This window comes from Ochotona princeps, chromosome 2 (assembly GCF_030435755.1).
Source record: "Ochotona princeps isolate mOchPri1 chromosome 2, mOchPri1.hap1, whole genome shotgun sequence".
In the NCBI taxonomy this organism is placed as follows: Eukaryota; Metazoa; Chordata; class Mammalia; order Lagomorpha; family Ochotonidae; genus Ochotona; species Ochotona princeps.
In genome coordinates, this window is record NC_080833.1 from 21,196,022 (window position 1) to 21,216,028 (window position 20,007).

Below are 20,007 nucleotides of genomic sequence, written 5' to 3' on the forward strand. Positions count from 1 at the left end.
ATCTGAGCGCTCCCCTGGCCTGCTGAGGGGTGCCTAACCCCTTTCTGAGTCTGCTTTGCTCTTGTGGTGCCAAGCTCAAGGGAGGGGACAGGACACTCATTCCAAACCCAGGTGACACACAGCTCTAACCCCCCAACAGTTCCTCAGGGCTGAGACAACACTGGGATCACCGTATCCATTGGCACTTCCTGCAGAGTGAGGCCAACTAGGTGGTGCAAGGACCACCTGGAAACAGGTACAGCCACATCCCTCTGGCTGTCAACGAGAACGCCAACCCCAGCACGAGGAACCGGCTTCATGAGGAACTGGGTTGTTTCAAGCTTCTAAAGCCGATTCAGTTTTCATCAGCTTGAAGTTACTCAGAAGAGGAGGAACCACACACTGCTAGAGAAACCCTGCTTCTCTTCCATCCGGGTGAGAGAAAGATGAGTGAAGTGTTGGCTCCACACTGCGTGATCCCAAGGAGGGCAAAGGAAAACCCAGCTATCACATGGGAGCTCCTTATCCTAGGAAGAGAGAGCCAAAGACAGATCTGGAAATGCAACTTTAATACAAGCACCATGGAATTTTGTCAAGCAAAAATAGTCTTTATTCAAATTTAATGGAAACAGGGGTCACTATACTCTGAAAGACGGGGAAAAATAAAATTTAAAAAAAATCCTTTTCTTCTTTTTAATATAAAACAATATAATCACAATACCAGAATATGGAACTCTAGTTTATTTCCTATGGGTTGCTGCAGGTATCACTTCTCCCCGACTGTGCTATTCACAATTTTGTTAAGTCCAAAAATAGGAACTCAAACTGGTAAGAGACTTGAGACTTAGCACTTTCACTAAATGGCATACATCAAAGGGCATTAATTCAAGGGCAAAAATGGTTGAGCTCACCATACCTACCTATCTCCAACCTAAAGCCGCCCAGGTACTGAGTGCCCCATGGGAAAAGCCAGGCCTCAAGGCCAAGGCATCCTGGATATTCTAGCATGGGCCATGAGGAAAGGGGCTTCAAAGAGAAGATCTGGTTTTTCTTTTTTTTTCAGTCGAGCAGGAGGCTTTACTGAGAGGAAGCACTTAGATTTAACAATTATAGACACACCATTAGGGGAGTTAAAAATGTACAGCAGTGACGTGTTCTACTTCAATCACTTGTGCTACAGCTACCAAACATGTACAAAAGACTTCGGTGGTTCCAGCCATGGCCGCGACCAGTTAGGACCTGGATCGCGACCGGGAGGGCGATCTGGAAGCAGATCTGGACCGAGACTTGGATCGTGATTGGGTTTTCGAAACAGACTTTGATCGGGAACGTGATTCTGACGGAAGGTTTGCTTTTGATTTGGAATTGGATCTTGACCTGGACCGGCCCTCCTGCTTGGGGGCAGCATCCTCGCTCTCTCCTTGGCCTTCCCTCCGGCCAGAGTCGGATCTGGCCTGTTCCTGCTCCTCTGACCTCGAGCGGGATGGCGACTTGGACTGGGAGCGCTCAGTGTCTTCTTTCTTCTTCTTGCCGCTGCCTGTCTTGCTGTCCTGCTTGCTGCCTCGCTTCCTGCTCCTCTCGCTTTTGCTGTGGCTCCGGCTGCGGCTGCGACTCACGCTGCGGCTGCGGCTGTGGCTGCGGCTCTCCTCCCTGCTCCTTTTCCTTCCCCGTCTCTTGTCCTTGCTCTTGCTGCGGCTCCTGCTGCGGCTCCTGCTGCCCCCTTTGCTCTGGCTCCGGCGGTCACTCTTCTCCTGGCTCCGGCTCCTGCTCCCGCCCCTGTGCGTCCCCTCCCCCTCTCTCCGCTCTGGACTCCTGCTCCGGCTTTTACTCTTACTTTTATGCCGACTGGGACTCTGGCTTTTGGGCTTGCTGGCGCTGTCACTGTCCTGGGCCTTCTCTTCCACCTGATCTTTACTCTTGCTGCGGCTCTGGCCGGCGCTGCGGCTGCGACTGCGGCTCTCAGCATCTTTGCTGGGGCTCCTGCTTTTCTCCTTCTTGCTGCGGCTGCGGCTCTTGCTGCGGCTGCGGCTCTTACTGCGGCTGTGGCTCTTGCTCCGGGAACGGGAACCTGACCTGAGGAGACACAGCATGCTGCTGAGTCACACAGGACTAGGATGTACGCTAACGAGGAGAGCAGAGGTGTGTGTGGAGACGTGCCCCCCCCCAACAAAAGGTGTGGCTGGCACCGGCCAGGGCTTGGTTTCTGAACTCCCACAATTCCCACCCAGAGCTGGGAAGGCTGCAGTGACAGGGCACTGCTCACAGGACTACAGTCAGAGTGCGCCTTGTGTGGGGGCTTCCTAGCCTCCTTCGTGCACCAGGTAGGCCTACCTGGACCGGGATCTGCTCTTAGAACGACTGCTCTTGCTGCTGCCACTTCGGCTTCTGCTCTTCCGGGAATGTCTGCTTCTGGAGCGAGACCTACGGGAGAAAAATATTTTGTATTGCTTGATGACAAAAAGCTGGTTAATTTGAGTGGACCAAGATATCCTAATGAAGCAAGTGTGCAGGGGCAGCTTTGGCTGTGGCCAGGCACCTAGGCTCTCCTACGGCCTCGGGCCCCAGAGCCGGCCAGCTGCAGTCCACCCGGCTGGGACCCACGTCCTTCCCGTCCTCAGTGCTGAGCCCTGCATTTCCCCAACCCTGCCTGCTCCTTTCATGGGTTCCAACAGATGCCATATAGCTCACCTGCTTCCTTAGACCAGAAACCAGAGCCATCTGCTCTCCTCCTCACCCCCCCGTGTCCCCATGCTCCTCACTCCTGCCTCCTCCATCCACCATTCTGCATCGGTGCTGACCCTTTGTTGTCTAGTCACCAGGGAGACGCTGTAAGAAAACACACACTTACTGGGTGTAGCTCTAACTTCAGGGCTTTCTGGAAATGGCTGATTCTAGTGGAGCGCAGCAAATGAACAAGACAGGTCTAGAATACCTCCTCTCATGTCACAAAGAGGGAAACTCAGAGTCTCTGAGGTTGCTGCCTAGACTCTGCCAAAAGCTTTACTCCACCGTTCTCCATACCTGCTGCACAGGTTACAAGAGGTTCAGGGGATAAAACACAGGTTTAATGATATCAAGAAGAAAACGATAAACAAAGAAAGTGGGACAGTATTTACAAAGCTGCAGTGGGTATCCGGCGTAGCAGTTAAGCTGCTATCTGGGATACCTGCAACTCACCTCACTGTGCAGGCTTCCAGTCCCAGCTCCACTTTGGATGCAGTTTCCTGCTAATGCACACCCTGGGAGTGGCAGGTGATGGCTCAATCAAGTCCCTGCCACCTACACAGGAGACCTGAACTTTGTATGCATTTGGGAACTGAACTAGAGAATGGGAGATCTGTCTCTTTATATTTGAAGTTAATTAAACAGTACTAAGAAACTGGCCTTCAGTTAACATGTCCACACGCCACACTGGGACACCTAGATTCAATTCTGGCTCCAGTTCCTCACTCCAGTTTCTTGCTAATATGCACTGCGGGAGGCAGCAGGTAATGGTTCAAGTAGTTGAGTTGCGACCACCTGATTCCAGCTTCTGTCAGCTTTCGCTAAGCATCTGGTGGGTTCCGATCTGTCTCCCCTGCCTCTTAAATATATTAAAAAATACACAAACAAAAATGTTATGGAGGGCCTGGCGCCGTGGCCTAGTGGCTAAGGTCCTCACCTTAAACGTGCTGGGATCCCATATGGTCGCCGGTTTTAATCCCAGCAGCTCCACTTCCCATCCAGCTCCCTGCTTGTGGCCTGGGAAAGCAGTCGAGGATGGCCCAAAGCTTTGGGACACTGTACCCGCGTGGGAGACCTGGAAGAAGTTCCTGGCTCCTGTCTTCATATCGGCGCAGCACCGGCTGTTGCGGTCACTTGGGAAGTGAATCATCGGATGGAAGATCTTCCTTTCTGTCTCACCTCCTCTCTGTATATCTGACTTTGTAATGAAAATAAAATAAATCTTTAAAAAAAATGTTATGGAGAAAAGAGTGGGCTCTTAGACTACAGATATAAAAACTTTGCACAATACATAGTTGAACCACCCCCCTCCAAATATTAGTTACAAAGACACCTGTTGGGGCCCAGCGGCGTGGCCTAGAGGCTAAAGTCCTCGCCTTGAACGCCCCGGGATCCCATATGGGCGCCGGTTCTAATCCTGGCAGCTCCACTTCCCATCCAGCTCCCTGTTTGTGGCCTGGGAAAGCAGTCAAGGACGGCCCAATGTATTGGGACACTGCACCCGCGTCGGAGACCCGGAAGAGTTTCCTGGTTCCTGGCTTTGGATCGGCGCAGCACCGGCCCATTGCGGCTCACTTGGGGAGTGAATCATCGGACGGAAGATCTTCCTCTCTGTCTCTCCTCCTCTCTGTATATCTGACTTTGTAATGAAATAAATAAATCTTTAAAAAAAAAAACAAAAAAAACCCAAAAAAAACAAAGACACCTGTTGACGAGCTGGCATTTCATGGAAGGTTAAGCTGGCACATGGAACCTCTAGCATCCCATACTAGAGTGCAGCGTCCAGTCCTGGCTGCTCTTCTCCCAATACAGCATCTCACTAATGAGCCTGGGAAGGCAGTGAAGATGCCAAGAGTCTGGGCCCCTGTCCCCATGGAGAAGAGCTGCATGGAGTTTCTGGTTCCTGGCTGCGGTCTGACCCCGTCCCAGCCTCTGTGGCCGCCTGGGAAGATCACTCTTTCACTATCTTTTAAATAAATACATCTTTTTAAAAAAGACACACATGGACCAACTGAAGAAATCCAAATATCGCTTGGATACTGGGTGACTAATGGAATTCCACACTGCTGATGCAGTTAGGTGAGAATACAGAGCTGTGGTTACTGACATTACCAGGCACACAATATTTATTCTCAAAAGCGTCATCATTTTTCTCACTTTCAAACGTCCTAGCAACACACACTTTTTTGGGGGTGTGTGTGTGTATATAAACATGAAAAGAGAAAAAAAAAAGGCAAAATACTGTTAAAGTCAGGAGAGTTTACAGTATGTAGGTACTCACAAACTATTCCTTTAACTGTAGTTTGAAAATCAAAGGCTAAGGGAAAGTTAAAAAATCAAAACACTGAAAACAACAGGAACCAGCTTAAACAGCACCCGATAAACACAGAACAATCTGTGCCCAGAAAAAGTATTACTAATAGACGACCAACAAATATGTAAACAAGTAAGCTCTGTTCACATGGATACTAAGCAACCACCTTTGTCACCATCTTTGGAGGCTGCCGGGGGGAGAGCTAACACATCTAACATCTAATATTCTGGCTCAGCCTGATGGACTGTATTAAGCCTTTTTTTTTAATTTTTAGAAAGATATGATTTTGTATTTATTTGAAAGGCAAAAAGAAGCACAGAGATGGATTTATACCTGCTGGTTCACGTTCCAGATGGTCAGGGCAGGACTTGCACCACCACCTGCTGCCCTACAGGGTGCATCAGCAGGAAGCCAGACCAGAAGTGGAGCACTATGGGCCTGCAGTATGGGATGCTGGTGGTAAAACACCACTGGCTCTTTACCCTGAGCCAACTTTGACATTAAAAACATGACATGAAGATGCAGTAATATTAAGTGGTGCAACAGGAGATATGAAGCCCTACTAAAGTCTTTTAATATATTAAATCATGCCCTTTCTCTGAGGTCTGAAGATCTAACTCTAAGGTCACAGGAAAGGGAGATGTTCAACTACAAGAGTGTCATGGGCAAACTGTAAACCTGGGAAATCTTCACAACAGATAACACTGTCTTTGATAACTAAAGGCATGGAAAATAAAAAGGATTACTGATATGGCAGTGATGAAATGTGAAATTAAGAGAAATTTCATGCGTGCAAAATGATTTTACATGGGATCCTAGTCTGAACAGAATATAAAAACACAATGGAGGAAAGTCAGAATATGAACCAGGAATAAATACTATGGAATCACTGCTAATTTTGCTGTGCAATCATGGCTTTATGTTACAAATTAGATACCCAGCAGGCTATCTAGACCTCCCTTAAAATGAATGCAGCACAGCCAATTCACAATAGAGCCGGGACTTGGGGGGCTGACTGTGCTGGGTTGGGCAGTAGCTCCAGCCAGTGCGAGCTGGAACGGGGGCAGACAGGGCTGGGTTAGGCTGTAACACTTGCCGGAAAATGCCAAGGTGAGACGGGCCACAGTACCCACCAGTGCACGTGAGACTGGGGCGGGGCTACAGTGTTGAGCTGAGACTCCACTGCTAGGCCACCACTCATGATGGCAAGTGTGAGAACTGGAACTGAGGGTATAGACCAGGCAGGGCTACAACACCTGTTGGCCTACATGTGAATTGGGTTGGGGGAGAGCCAGCCTGGGCTAACCAACTGTATCCCACTGGTACAGGCATGAGCCAGAATAACAGCAAGTGGTCTCTGCCGCAGCATCAGCTGGCAAGTGCCGAGACTAGGGGCAAGTCCTGTTGAGCTAGACTGCAGAACCACCTGAAGCGCAATATCTGGAGCAGGGTCCAGTGGGGAGGCTGTGGGCTCCTCTCTGATGGGCTGCAACTCCTACTGGTGAGCATGAGAACCAGGACTGGGAGTGGGCCTGTCTGGACAGCCAGTGGCACCTGCTGGCATGTATGTGGGCTGGAGGGTGGAGTCGGTTGAGCCGAGTTAGGTTTCAATGCCCATGATGTATACAAGATCTCAATGCAATGTGGGGCAAACCGGACGAGTCCACTACACATGCTGGCAGGCACGGGAACCAGAGCTGGGGGACCGGCGGGGGTGACTGGAGATTGCTCTGACTGGGCTGTAGCCCCCCTCGTGGTACATGGGGGCTGAGCGTGTGATAGGCAGGGCTGCACTGAGTTGTGGCACCCACTGGTTTGCTGAGGATGAAGGGCAAAACAAGCTGATCAACTACCCCAGTGAAGCTTGACAGCAAATATCTGGGCTAATGAAGACTTGGAGGTGGACTATGACAGCCAATCATCCTTGGAAGGATCTTCTTATCTGTGGAGCAGCGATATCAGCAGCATCTCAGAACTATCAAAACCATATCAGCAGAACCCTCAGAAACCTGGGATGACATAGAGTGGCAGTTCTCCATCCCCCGGGTAATGCGGTTGGGAGGCTGGGTGTGGTTTCTCCTCTTGTATCTCCCTTTCCATATATACAAGAAGAAAAAGAAATTGTGTAAACAACGGTCTCACCCACCACTCCCTGACCCTCAACCCTTCCCACCCTAATCAACTATGTAAACATCATCAAAAATAAAACTTAAAAAAACAAACAAACAAACAGGAAAACAAAACCAAACAATGCAGAAGGAGGACATCATGAAACAACACAGACAAAATAAAAATCTGGGGTCTGGCACGGTAGCCCAGCAGCTAAAGTCTTCCCCTTGCATGTGCCGGGATCCCATATGAGTGCCGGTTCATGTCCTGGCTGCTCCACTTTCCTTCTAGTTCCTGCCTGTGGCCTGGGAAAATAGTCGAGGACTGCCCCAGGCCTTGGGACCTTGCGCCCATGTGGGAGACCTGGTAGAAGCTTCTGGCTCATGGCTTCGGATCAGTCAGCTCTGGCCATTCCAGCCACCTGGGAAGTGAATCATCGGATGGAAGATCTTCCTCTCTCCTCCTCTCTGTATATCTGACTTTCCAATTAAAAAAAAAATAAAATAAATCTTAAAAAAAAAATCTGCTGTGGGCCCAGCGGCGTGGCCTAGCAGCTAAAGTCCTCACCTTGAACTCCCCAGGATCCCATATGGGCGCTGGTTCTAATCCCGGCTGCTCCACTTCCCATCCAGCTCCCTGCTTGTGGCCTGGGAAAGCAGTCGAGGACGGCCCAGAGCACTGGGACCCTGCACCCACGTGGGAGAACCGGAAGAGGTTTCTGGTTCCCGGCTTTGGATCGGCACAGCACCGGCTGTTGCGCTCACTTGGGGAGTGAATCATCAGACGCAAGATCTTCCTCTCTGTCTCTCCTCCTCTCTGTATATCTGACTTTGTAATAAAATAAATAAGTCTTAAAAAAAAAATCTGCTGTAGGGGTGATAAGTTTAAAGGGACTCGGGGATTTTTGGTGGTGCTTTACGAATCTGAATTATCCATAACAAAGATAAAGCTTAAAAGTTTCTCAAGACATTGCCCTCCTCTACCTCCTTAGCCGGCTACAGAGGCTCCACTTCCCCAGCCCATCTGCAGCCCCTCTGCTGGTCCCTCCCCATATCAGCCCACTTTTAGAGACTCTTTTAGCTGCTAGAAAGGCACTTTCTCCCCTTCTTGCCCATTGCCTGTGACTGGATCCTTCAGGGCTTAGCTTTTACCATGGTCTCTGGGTAGGCTCTGCCAACTCCCCAGAGTGGCTGTGCTGTGTTCCCTGTGACACACTGTTCCAATGGCAACTACATGCTCAAGCGTCCATCTCCTCTACTTGGCTGAGTGTGCTGAGGCCAGGGACTGACGGCCCTTGTTCACAACCGCCTCGTCAGCACTGGGCCCACCGTTCGGCCTGTGCAGAGCAGCCACCAGAGGAGACAGTTTCCCTCCCTGAGAGTAGCCGGGCTACCTGGGAGAGAACCCAAGGATCAAGTGGCGATATATGTCCCCAAACGTTAGGATCTGGAAGTCAAGATGAAATGCTGAAGCAGCCTGACTGTGGTCTCAGGGAAAGGACTTCACTTCTACTTGTATTCATGACCTCAGAGTTCCAGTTTTACAGATCAGTGTTCAGTTCAAAGTTTTGAGTTACTGAGCCAGATGAGCTCCTGCTCGGAGAACTCAGGGAGAGTGTGCACAGCGTATCCATTGCAGCTCACTACTGACGTTCTGCGGGGACCTTACCCGTACCTGGAATGGCTCCGGCTCCTGGAGTAGGATCGGCGCCGTCGAGAGCCAGGCTTGTCTTCAACTAATCTGATTTTTCTGCCGTTGACTTCTGTTCCATCCAACTTTTCCAAAGCTCTTTTCATATCGGAGTAAGACACAAATTCAATCACCCCTTCATTCTTGCGTCCCTTGTGAGCATCTGCGTAAGTCACTTCTCCTGCCTGACGCATATAATCCTAAGAAAGAGAAGACGTGGAAGTTATGACATGTTATGCCAAACTACCTAAGGTCATCACCACAATTAAAGCTTTTTTTCCTTTAAGAAAACACCAACTTTCCTTAGAATGAAGTTTGACTCTTTAACATCACCATCTATCCACCAGCCACTTATTGAAGTTCTTTACAGTTCCAAGCAATTAGGCGAGTGGTAGAGAGAATAAATATTCAGTTGCTTTTCTAAAATAAAGTTGCATAAGAATAATAAAATCTTTGTTAACCATAGTTCTGTTAATTTATAGTAGTAAGTTGTTTGTTTATACAAGGTCATATCACCACCATCTATTTACTGGAAAGGCAGAGTGACAAAACAGAGAGGGACAGAGAGGGAGACACAGACATGGACACAGACACACACACACACACACACACCCCTTCTATCTGCTGGCTTATTACTCAAATGCTTGTAACAGCCAGGCTGGGCCAAGTTCAAGTGGAGGAGCCTAGAAGGCCACCTGAGTCTCCCATGTGAGTGGCAGGAACCCAAGCACTCGCCTGCCAGCCAGGAGCATGAGTAGCAAGCTGGATCAGATGTGCAGGGGCCAGGATCCAATCCCAGCAACTCCATTACAGAATGTACACACCCCAAGGGGGCAGCTTAGTCACCACAATGCAAGCACTGTTTTTTCACACCACCCAACTTCCAAACTGCTAACAATATCATCTAACATACTGCATGATAGATAAGTTTTATTAATCTAGCTCTAATTACAACCACATTAGAAAGATACAATCACCAACACCATTTTGCACTTGTGGAAAGTAAAAGAGATATTATCAAGAAACCATTCAAAGTAATGCAGGTAGGCAATAAGTGAAAGAGCCAAGGTCTGCTCAGAATCGATGAACGGCCCACTGCACGCTGAACGCTACGGGCAATACTGCAGGTCCTCAATGCCATCATCGTAGGCACTGCACATTTACACATTTAAAACACTAACGTGACCTCTTACATTTGTTTTGCTTTTGCATTCCTTGATCAATAACTAGGAATTACTGCGCCAGGAACCACTGTAGGCTTTTACGTAGAAGTTCACTTCTCGTTCCTAATGACCTTGAGTACAAGTTAATATTAACCCCACTTACATGAGCAACCAGCCTCTGAGCACAGAGAGGGCGCCCACGGACCGGGCTGACTCCAGCTACCTGCCCATGTGGGCTGTGTGCAGCAATGATGCTAGGCCCCGCTACCCACTTGCGACACAAGGACTGAGCTGCTGGCTCCTGGCTTTGGGCCCCACTGAAGCTAGTTATAGTCGACACTCAGGATATAAACCAGTGAGCAGGAACTCTCTCAAATAAATATAATCCTAAAATCTGAATCCAAAACATATGCTTCTTTTGGTGCAACAATTTTTTGTAATCCACATAAGCGTGGGGCATTCAAAAGCTTCATGGAATGTATATTATGAAAAGACATTTTGGTGAATTTCAACATATGTATCATACACACACATATATTAAAGATTTATTTTATTTTTCATGCAGAGTTAGAAAATCTTTTATCTGCTGGTCATTCCCCATATCCTCACAACAGCCAGGGCTGGGCCGGGCCAGGAACCTGGACCTCCATCCAGGTCTCTCATGCTGGTGGCAGGGGCCCAAAGACTTGGTTAGCTTCCACTGTCTTCTTAGCACATTGGCAGACTTGAATTGGTGCCAATATGGGATGCTGGCATCATGGGCAGTGGCTTAATCTGCTATGTTACAACACCAGCCTCTGAACTTGTTTAACTCTTTCATTAAGTATATCATAACTAACCTCTCCGCCCCTTGGCAGTGCAGTTAATAAGTTACTTAATTACAGTATCTTTAGAGTAGCCTTTTCCAGCTCCTGTCCACAATGTTCAATCTCTGACTTTCGGGACGCTGCAGTCATCTCTCTAGCAAGCATGATTTTGCCAATAGATGTTCAATAAACTTGTGCTACAATGCCGAAAATATACAAGAAGAAGGCCAGGCTGGGAATCAAGACCTAGTGCCAGCTTTCTGATAAGAGTAGGTGTGTAAAAAAATAACACTAGGCATGTGGCTTAACTTTTTCTGGATTTCACCTATGTTTTCTGAAGGTTGGTAAGAACAAATTAAAAAGAAAGAAAGGAAGGAGGGAGGGAGGAATGTAAGTACTTAAGTTAAAACTATTTGCCTAAAAAAAAGTGTCCTTTTGGGCCTGGCCGATAGCCTAGCAGCTAAAAGTCCTCGCCTTGAATGTGTCAGGATCTCATATGGGCACCAGTTCTAATCCTGGCGGCTTTACTTCCCATCCAGCTTCCTGCTTGTGGCCTGGGAAGGCAGTCGAGGACGGCCCAAAGCCTTGAGACACTGCACTTGCGTGGGAGACCTGGAAGAAGTTCTTGGCTCCTGGCTTCGGATCAGCTCAGCTCCAACCTCTGTGGCCGCTTGGGAAGTGAACCATTGGACGGAAGATATTCCTCTTTATCTCTCCTACTTTCTGTATATCTGCCTTTCCAGTAAAAATTAATAAATCTCTATTAAAAAAAGTGCTTTTAAAAAACATTTAAAACGTCTTTTTGAAAAACAAAACAAACTATATGCCTAAGATCCCTAAATGTTGTTGCTTTTTATGGATTTATTATTTTTAAAATTCATTTGAAAGATGGAGTTACAGAGAGGAGAGAGACAAAAAGAGAATCTTCCACTCCCCAAAGGGCTGCACCAGCCAGGGCTGTGTCAGGCTGGAGCCAGGAGCCTCTTCTGGGTCTCCTACTGTAGGTATAGGGGCCCAAGTACTTGGGACCGCTTCCGCTGCTTTCCCAGGTGCGTTAGCAGGGAGCAGGATAGGAAGTTGGAGCAGCCAGGTCTCGAACTGATGCCCATATGAGATGCAGGTGTCCTAGGCGGCAGTTTAACCCATTATGCCGCAGTGCCAGCCCCATTAGTTTTCTTAGCTTAACTAAACTTCTCAGTTTATTAGAGATAACTTGTTTTAATGAAGAACCAAAATACTGAGAAGTAATGCAGAAACTGAATATCTTTCATTTGTCTTCTTAAAATCACTCAGGTTCATATATAACTCAAGGTTTTTCTTCCCTGTTGAGATTTAAGACAAATATCTGAAAAACAAACCTTACACAGGAGCCCAGGCCAGATGATCATGTCCACCAATAAGGACCCACACGGGAAGCGACCTTAATTTCCCTGTCACAGCTAACAGTGTGGACAACACTGGTGGTTCCGCCCTCTTCCTTGTTACTGAGAACCACAGGGGTGTGTCCCTACAACATCATCTGTGGAGGAGAAGGTCTGATAGCACAGACTGGCTCTTAGAGTGATGGCCCCACACACGGCACGGATAAAAAGGTCAGACAGCACAGACTGGCTCTTAGAGTGACAGAGAAAATTTGTCTCATGTTGTTTGTACTCTTACGGAGTCTGTAACTGGAGAACTTGCAAAAGGCTCTGCCAAGGCTTTGCCAAGGCTTTCCAACAAGCAACATCACTTCAGTCTGTGTATGCCCCGATCCACATACATGTCCCTGCTTCCCGACCTAACTCCTGCCCAATCTTATCCCAGGAAGTTAAAAAGGCTCAAACCTTTAGGTCTTGCCAGCTGCACCGACTTGACAAATTCTCCACTATAAGTCTGTACTCTGTGCGGGTGGGAGGGCCATATTTATCTCGGCCACTTCTTCTATAACCATAGCCGCCTTAGGAGGGGTCAGAAAGATGTTTACTTCAGTGGAGGAGAAGTGGGAAAAAAAAAAGGCACAACATATATTCCCCTTAAATCTATGACTTATTCCCACCCAAACAATAGCACTTACATTAACTCTATTCCCACCCTTAATTCCAAACCAATTTATTTAAAAAGCTATGAGTTAAACATGAAAATTTAACTTACAAAGTTGTAAGTACATAATCATTACATTCATATTTTAAATCAACATGCATAAATTCAAAACCATTAACAGTTTATAAATAAGTGGCCAGGTTACTACAGTTACTGGTGTTACACATAATGACAAAATTTTGTGAAAAATTTAGACAATAAAAGATTTTCAGGCACCTATTTCAGTTTAATCTCATCTGTGTCTAACCCTTGGGATCCGCACCACCCAGGTCTAACGGGGAAAGGCTGCGGTCGTCACGCGGCTTCCGGACTGGGTCAGCCAAGGGCCGCCATGGTTCCAAGAGCCACACATGGGAAGGGAACCCAAGGTCAGCACATGGAACAGGCAGTCATCTGAGCCCCAAAGGAGTCTCTTAATTAAAACAGTGAGGTCTTTGTTAAATCTATGTTAAAACAATTGCATTACAAAAGAAAAAACAACACAAACACATCGTTAACATATTTTATAAAGTATTAAATAAATTTTTGTCATTAATGAAAATCCAACATGATCAAAGATAACAGAAATTCTATACTTAAGCATATAATTTATAAAACAAATGGCTTAAACATCAATACATTCAACTATAACATTAATTAACTACTTTAAAAATTAGCATTTAATAATAAAAATACATTACTGATACAAATATGCCCTCCAAATGCTTACTGCGTCCAGAACCGTAACTGCCATCTCGACGTGGGCCTCGGGCATGCTCAACTATTACTCGCTCACCACAAAGGTCTTTGCCATTGAGTTCATACACAGCATCATCTGCATCACGCAGATCATCAAACTCCACAAAACCATATCTAGAAGAGAGCAAACAAAATCAAGGTCACTACCATCATGACATCCAGCTTCTCTAACAGTCAAGAGACAGCAATGAGGTGCATGCTTAGCAAAGGTTAGGTGGGTTCTGCTTAAGGCAGACGCCTCGCTTGCTAACAGGAGACTGGCTAGATACACGGAGAATGTCTTTTTGCTGCCCTTCCCAAAGTTCCCTCCCCTCCCGAGTGGCTGGTAACTACAAAGACCTCCACAGGGCGCCTGATTTAAGGTGAAATCAGAACAAGAGAACTAACTGTTCTAGAAATCACTAGACCAAAAATGCAGCTATTCATTTCTGCTAGCAGAGGATTGGTGCTTTAACACATTTCTGAAAGGACCCTCCCTCCAAATCCTACTGGAGAATATAACTTATAAAACCAAAGGACAAGATTTATAAGATATCTGTAAGAAAGGTTAAGAAGGTCCTGCAAATTGTTTTATCGATAGATACTTGGTTTTGTCTAGCCCAGTTGTCAAAAGTGTAGCTTTGTGACCATGAATTATTCTGAAGAACTCTCTTACTGATCACACCTAATCACAAAGGGACGGTACGAGCCACCTATGGGAATCCTAACAAGGCTGTGTGCACACATACACTGCTTAGTATGGCCGTGCACTAGAACACACTGACACTAAAAACAGGTTCATCCAAGCTGCTAACAAGATTAAATCACTGAGAATCCAACCGCTCAGATTCTTCCTTATTGAAGAGTCCCTATGAGCCTCTCCAAGTAAACAGACACTGGTCTACAATACGCAGGCCCCAACCTTGGTGGGTCTTCACACCAAAGTGTCTCGAGTGGCACCCACACTATTGACTATCTCATCTTCATCCAAAAAAAAAAAAAAAAAAAAAAAAAGGGTAACGGAGCAGATCGGTGCTGTGGCACGGCAAGGAAAGCTGCCAGTCTGCAGTGCCTGTGTCTCATATGGGAGCTTGTTCCAGTCCTGGCTTCTCCATTTCCATTCCAGCTCCCTGCTAGGAAAAGCAGTGGAAGACGGCCCAATTGTGGGATACCCAAAAGAAATGTCTGGTAGGGGCTGGCACAATCACTCAATTGACTAATCCTCCCCTTTCAAGTGTCAGGATCCCATAAAGGCATGTTCATGTCCTGGCTGCTCCACTTCCTATCCAGCTCCCTGCTCGTGACCTGGGAAAGCAGTGGAGGACGGCTCAAAGCCTTGGGACCCTGCACCCGCGTGGGAGACCCGGAGTAAGTTTCTAGCTGTGGATTAGCTCAGCTTGTTGTTGTAGTCATTTGGGGAGTCAAACAGTGGCTAGAATATCCCTCTTTTTGTAAATCTGACTTTCCAATAAAAATAAAACAAATGAAGAAGAAGAAGAAGAGGAGGAGGAGGAGGAAGAAAAAGCTGCCAGCTTTGAACAGGTCCAGCTCTGGCCACTGTGGCCATGTCAGGGAGTGAACCAGAGGTTGAAAGATTTTCCCTCTTCCTGCTAACTCTTATCTTTCAAAACAGACATCTCTTAAAACAGACACAGCTGCTATTTAATGGCAGGTGTTTTGCAGTAACACAAACACAATTCAGAAATTCACAAACCTGCTCCATGACTGGACTCCGAGGCCCCACCCCGCACAGGCAGGCACAGCTGAGCAGTATCTGTCAGGACTATTCTGAAGCTGCTCCTAGAGTTGACAAGGAAGGTGAAGCCTTTCCAACCCACTGATTTTCAGTCTCTCACAATATTAGAAAATCATCAGAAAAGCTATACTATTATTTTCAAAGACAAAAATTAAAGGGAAAGAAAACCATTTTCTCCTTTGGCTTATTTTTAATAGAATAGGAGAAAAGTGCCTTCCTTTGCTTTGCTGTCAAGCTCCATCCTGAACCTGCTGTGTTCACAGCATCACCATTTCTGGCACCATGTGAGAACCTGGCATCAAGGGGATGAGGGACAGGCGAGACCATGCCATGGGACGATGCACTGGTCCTTTTCCTCCTGTTAAAGAGGCAGCATGCTACCACTTCTAGTGTTATGTCAGAAGGACACCACTGACTCCTAAGGACTAAACAAATAAATCACAGGAAAACCCAAACTGGTTTCTTTAAAATATTTAAGGGCTGTAACTGCTTGCGGGGAAAAGTGCGTCCCAAATTCAAAGCCTTGATCCCTGCAGGGCAACTGAAACAGTCTGGCTATCGGCCAGGACTAGGGAGGCCTTCATCAGACACACATGGAATGCATTATCCTATCCTCAAAGATCACCCTGCACATGCCCATCCTGACACAATGTGCAATTCACTTTGGACTTTCAGAGAAAGCAAGGACACTCTGTTCAGTGAAGGCACATTATTGTGAAATAAAAATTAATGCCCACCCGCGTGGGAGACCCGGAAGAGGTTCCTGGTTCCCGGCATCGGATCGGCGCGCACCGGCCGTTGCGGCTCACTTGGGGAGTGAAACAACGGATGGAAGATCTTCCTCTCTGTCTCTCCTCCTCTCTGTATATCCGGCTTTCCAATAACAATAAAATCTTAAAAAAAAAAAAAAAAATTAAAATTAATGCCCAAACTCATCTTTCTTTGTAAGTTGAGATGAACCAAAGCAAATTTTGTCAGTAAGACTCTTACCGAGTTGCAGAAACAATTGGTGATGTTAGAAGAAAATGGCCTATGTAGCCCCTCGATAGTACTCACTTCTAGAAAGTTCCAGCAGGGGCCAGCACTGTTGTATAGCCAGTTAAACCTCTGCCTGTGATGTTGACATCCCATACGGGCGCCACAGTTCAAGACACTTCTGATCCTGCTCTCTGCTAATGCACCTGGGGAGGGAGCAGAGGAGGAAGCAGCCATGTAGGAGACCTGCAAGAAGCTCTGGGCTGCCGGCTTCAGCCTGACCCAGCCTTAGCTCCAGCAGCCATTTTTTGGGGAAATGAACTGGGAGGGAAGATCCCCAAATCCCCTTAACTCTGCCTTGCAAACAAATAAAGAAGAAAAGATCCTTGAAAAAAATTAACGGAGGCTCCACAAACATGTCACTTTGTAGACAATTTTTGGTGATGCGGAATGCAGGGGATAAGTATCCAAGTTACTCAATAATAAGTAACAGCTGATGTGAAATTCAATTTAATTTTTAGAAAAATTTTGGCTGTTCTTCTAAGTCACAAAATCTATCTGGAAATATTTCAAAGTGCAGACCAAGGATCAAACTGAGTGTTCAACTATCACTTGTTTCTGCCACTAACACAATGGGTAGTGGAAAGATGAAAACAAGTACCACACCCTACCTGGCAAGGACTCCTTTTCTGACAGGAAAGCAATTTCCCGGTGAATCCAGCTGCTTTTATTAAATTATTGTCTAGGTAATCTGCTTTCCTTCAAGAAAGGCTATTTGGATCAAGAAATAAGAGTTCCTCAAATAAAGAGGAAGATTAGATAATTAACTACAAAATGTTACCTAACACTCAACAATAATCTCTATGAACTAGACAATGTTATCTTAATATTCACAGCACCTCAGAGCCAGTTATTATCCCCATTTTACAGATTGATCTAAGTAGACTGAGGAACTGGGTGTTAACTTGCATGACAAAACCATAGAGCACTCAAAGCTTAGTCTGACCTAAGGGTTCAAACCCATGACTACTGAGCCTGGAGAATTAAGAACCAGCCCCAGACAGGCCAGATATGCAGCAGTGAGACTGCCCTGGGAAACCCCCATCCCAACGGAGTGCCAGGCATCATTTCCTGACTCTGTATCCAATGCGGCTTCCTGCTAATGTGGATCCTGGGGGCAGCACACCACGGCTCCAGTTCCTGGTTCCTAGCTTTGACCTGGACTAGTTCCAGCTAGTGCAGGCAGGTTCTCGCTCGGGGGCTGAGCCACCGAATGGGAGATCCCTCTCTGTCACTCTGTCTTTCAAACATAGGAAAGGAACCAGCCTGGATCAGGTCATGGTTCTATCAGAAAGCAACGTATTAAACAACATATTTAAATCATTTTATTTTTCCTTTAAGTTTATTCATGAGATGTGGGAACCACACTAAATTCAATGTAAGGTATCATCTTAAGATCAAAAGTATCACAGACTAGATGTTTAAAAAAATAGTATTCCTTTGGCTTAACAATGAATAATTTAAACTCTAAAATTTGGCAGTCCTGGGGTAAGATGGTGACATTTTTAGAACACAGCAGTGACAGACAGACAGGGAAAATTTAACTTTTCATTGTCTAAAATATCTTTAAAAACTATGTATGGGGTCCCAATTTTTGTTTTATTGAAACATTTTAACTGGATTAAGTTTTAGTGGCTTCAACAAAGTTAAAGCACTTCTTAGCAAGTTGCACTAGTCTTTTGAAATTAATCTAAACATTCCCTTTTGTTATTCCCTTGGCAGCAAATAACATGATACTAATCTTTCTCTCCAAAGGTAATTTTGAATCTCAAAGGGGGAATATATAACACACACATGCACATATACCCTGCTATGTGTGTGCGTATATGTATGCCATAGGTATGCATCTTTGCGTGATCTGTGAATAAGCCACACAAAACACAACCCAAGAGATACGTTTCTCTAATTCTAACCTACAGACACCTTTCTTCTGCTGTTAAAAACAAACATCTTACAATAATTTCAGTATGAGAATGAAGATGAAGGAATTCAAGAGAATGAATCTAAGACAAATTTTTAAGATCCTTCTCTACCAGGTAGATAAAAATACAACAAGTAGCCCTTCCATCTGCCTCATCCTGCTCTGACGCCCCATCTTCCCATCTTTCTTCTATCCTGTGTGAAAAAAGAATAGTCTGGCTGCTAAATATACAACATTCCTCAATTAAAAAACAAACAAAACTCCTTTCTTCACCTCTCTACCACTGCCTGTGCCCTTAAAAAAATTGGACACCATGACTCCTACCAAGTGTAGTCAAGTATCTGGACACCACCAACAAGCCAGGCTGGGTTACGTGGGCTGTTCTAAACTCTAGTCCACTCCTGTCCCTGTGCCAACGCACCAGTCTTCCTCACACAACAGATGGTGGACTGCTCAGGTTATCAGAGACCCCTGAAAAGGCAGAGCTACAATGACGTGTTTTTGAAACTAATGTACTCCAAGACTTCACCTTTATAAATGTTAACCATGCTTCCTCCCCCAAGAGTTACTGCCTGTGAACTCACACTACCAAACTATACCAAGGGGCCCGGACACCAGGAAACCTGCCCTTTTCTTGGCATGTTCTACTCCCAAGAATGTGGAACAGATGTGCCCTTCTCAAAATGGAGCGGGCTCACCTGCCTGAACAGCCAGGAGCAAGTACAGGACTTGTTCTGCAGACAGGCTGATCAGTGGCTAACTGGGCAGGACGTGCCTAACGGGGAGCCCGACACCAGAACCTGCTGGGGTGGACACGAGCAGCAGGGACAGCAAGCCTCCATGCGTGTGACTGCGGTCACCCACCAACGCTGCTTACCAAGGGGCATTCCTTGGATATTCTCTGTATAAGAAAAATGTGCCCCTTTCCACAGTGGATCTCTGCTCACCTTTGTCCTAAAACTGTGCCACATGCTTTTTCTTTGTATGTGGACATGACAGTCCTCAGCCAACCATCAGCAGGATGTGTTTTGTTTTCCCAATGTGGTGAGCCATTCCCACATTCACTCATTTTCCTGGTAAGAACCGAACCTCTCCATGGCTGGTCAGGATTAGGGATGTTGCTGTAGCCAAGGAAAAATGTTCATCTGTTGAAGTTAACCCACGGGGTGGCTTGAACCCTCAATCTAGAATCAGTAGCACTGTCTGGTAAGGGCAGGGCCCTTACACCTGCCCAGAAAGAAATGGCATTCAGTGAATAGGATTCAAATAGCTTTCTGTCAAAGCACTTGGTGTTGGTCTTACACTTCAACTTGGTCTTGGGGGGGTTAAAAACCAGTTAGGACACCTGGACAGGGTGGTAATAAAAAACAGTTAATTCTTACGTCTGCATAAAGCCAGTGCTCAGAAAATCATAGAAAGAATTTGGAAACCAATTCCTGTGCTCAGGTGAGGCCATTGCAGTGAATGCCAAGAGTATAATGTCTCTGATCCCAGAGGAATGCAACTCTTCAGGGACGTGCAGGGAATCAACCACGGCCAGTTACTGCGCAGGACCAGTGACTAGGACTGCAAGCTGCCTGTGCACTGTTGGATCTGGGGTTGTTTAGGACCCACTGCAAGAAGCTGCTGACCCCGGGACAGGTTCCTGAGATCCTCTCCTAGGCTACGACGGGAGGGAGGCCACCTGGGCACTCTGGCCTCCCCTTCTTGGT

At 46.5% G+C, this 20,007-nt stretch overlaps 1 protein-coding gene across 4 annotated transcripts in view; it reads right to left on the bottom strand.

Annotated features, from left to right (window-relative positions):
• Positions 1-1,024: 1,024 nt before the first annotated feature.
• SRSF4 (serine and arginine rich splicing factor 4) overlaps positions 1,025-20,007 on the bottom strand; it is a 28,647-nt gene continuing 9,664 nt past the window's right edge. For 3 of the 4 annotated variants that reach the window (XM_058677933.1, XM_058677937.1, XM_058677928.1), the window contains 6 exons: positions 19,243-19,416; positions 13,576-13,718; positions 12,611-12,723; positions 8,801-9,015; positions 2,311-2,400; positions 1,025-2,052 (listed from right to left, as the gene is read on the bottom strand). In XM_058677933.1, the coding sequence (XP_058533916.1) occupies positions 1,212-2,052; positions 2,311-2,400; positions 8,801-9,015; positions 12,611-12,723; positions 13,576-13,718; positions 19,243-19,364 (1,524 nt within the window). In that variant the 5' untranslated portion in view covers positions 19,365-19,416 and the 3' untranslated portion in view covers positions 1,025-1,211. The remainder of the gene's footprint in view (positions 2,053-2,310; positions 2,401-8,800; positions 9,016-12,610; positions 12,724-13,575; positions 13,719-19,242; positions 19,417-20,007) is intronic. The other variant, XM_058677938.1, reaches the window with a different exon arrangement.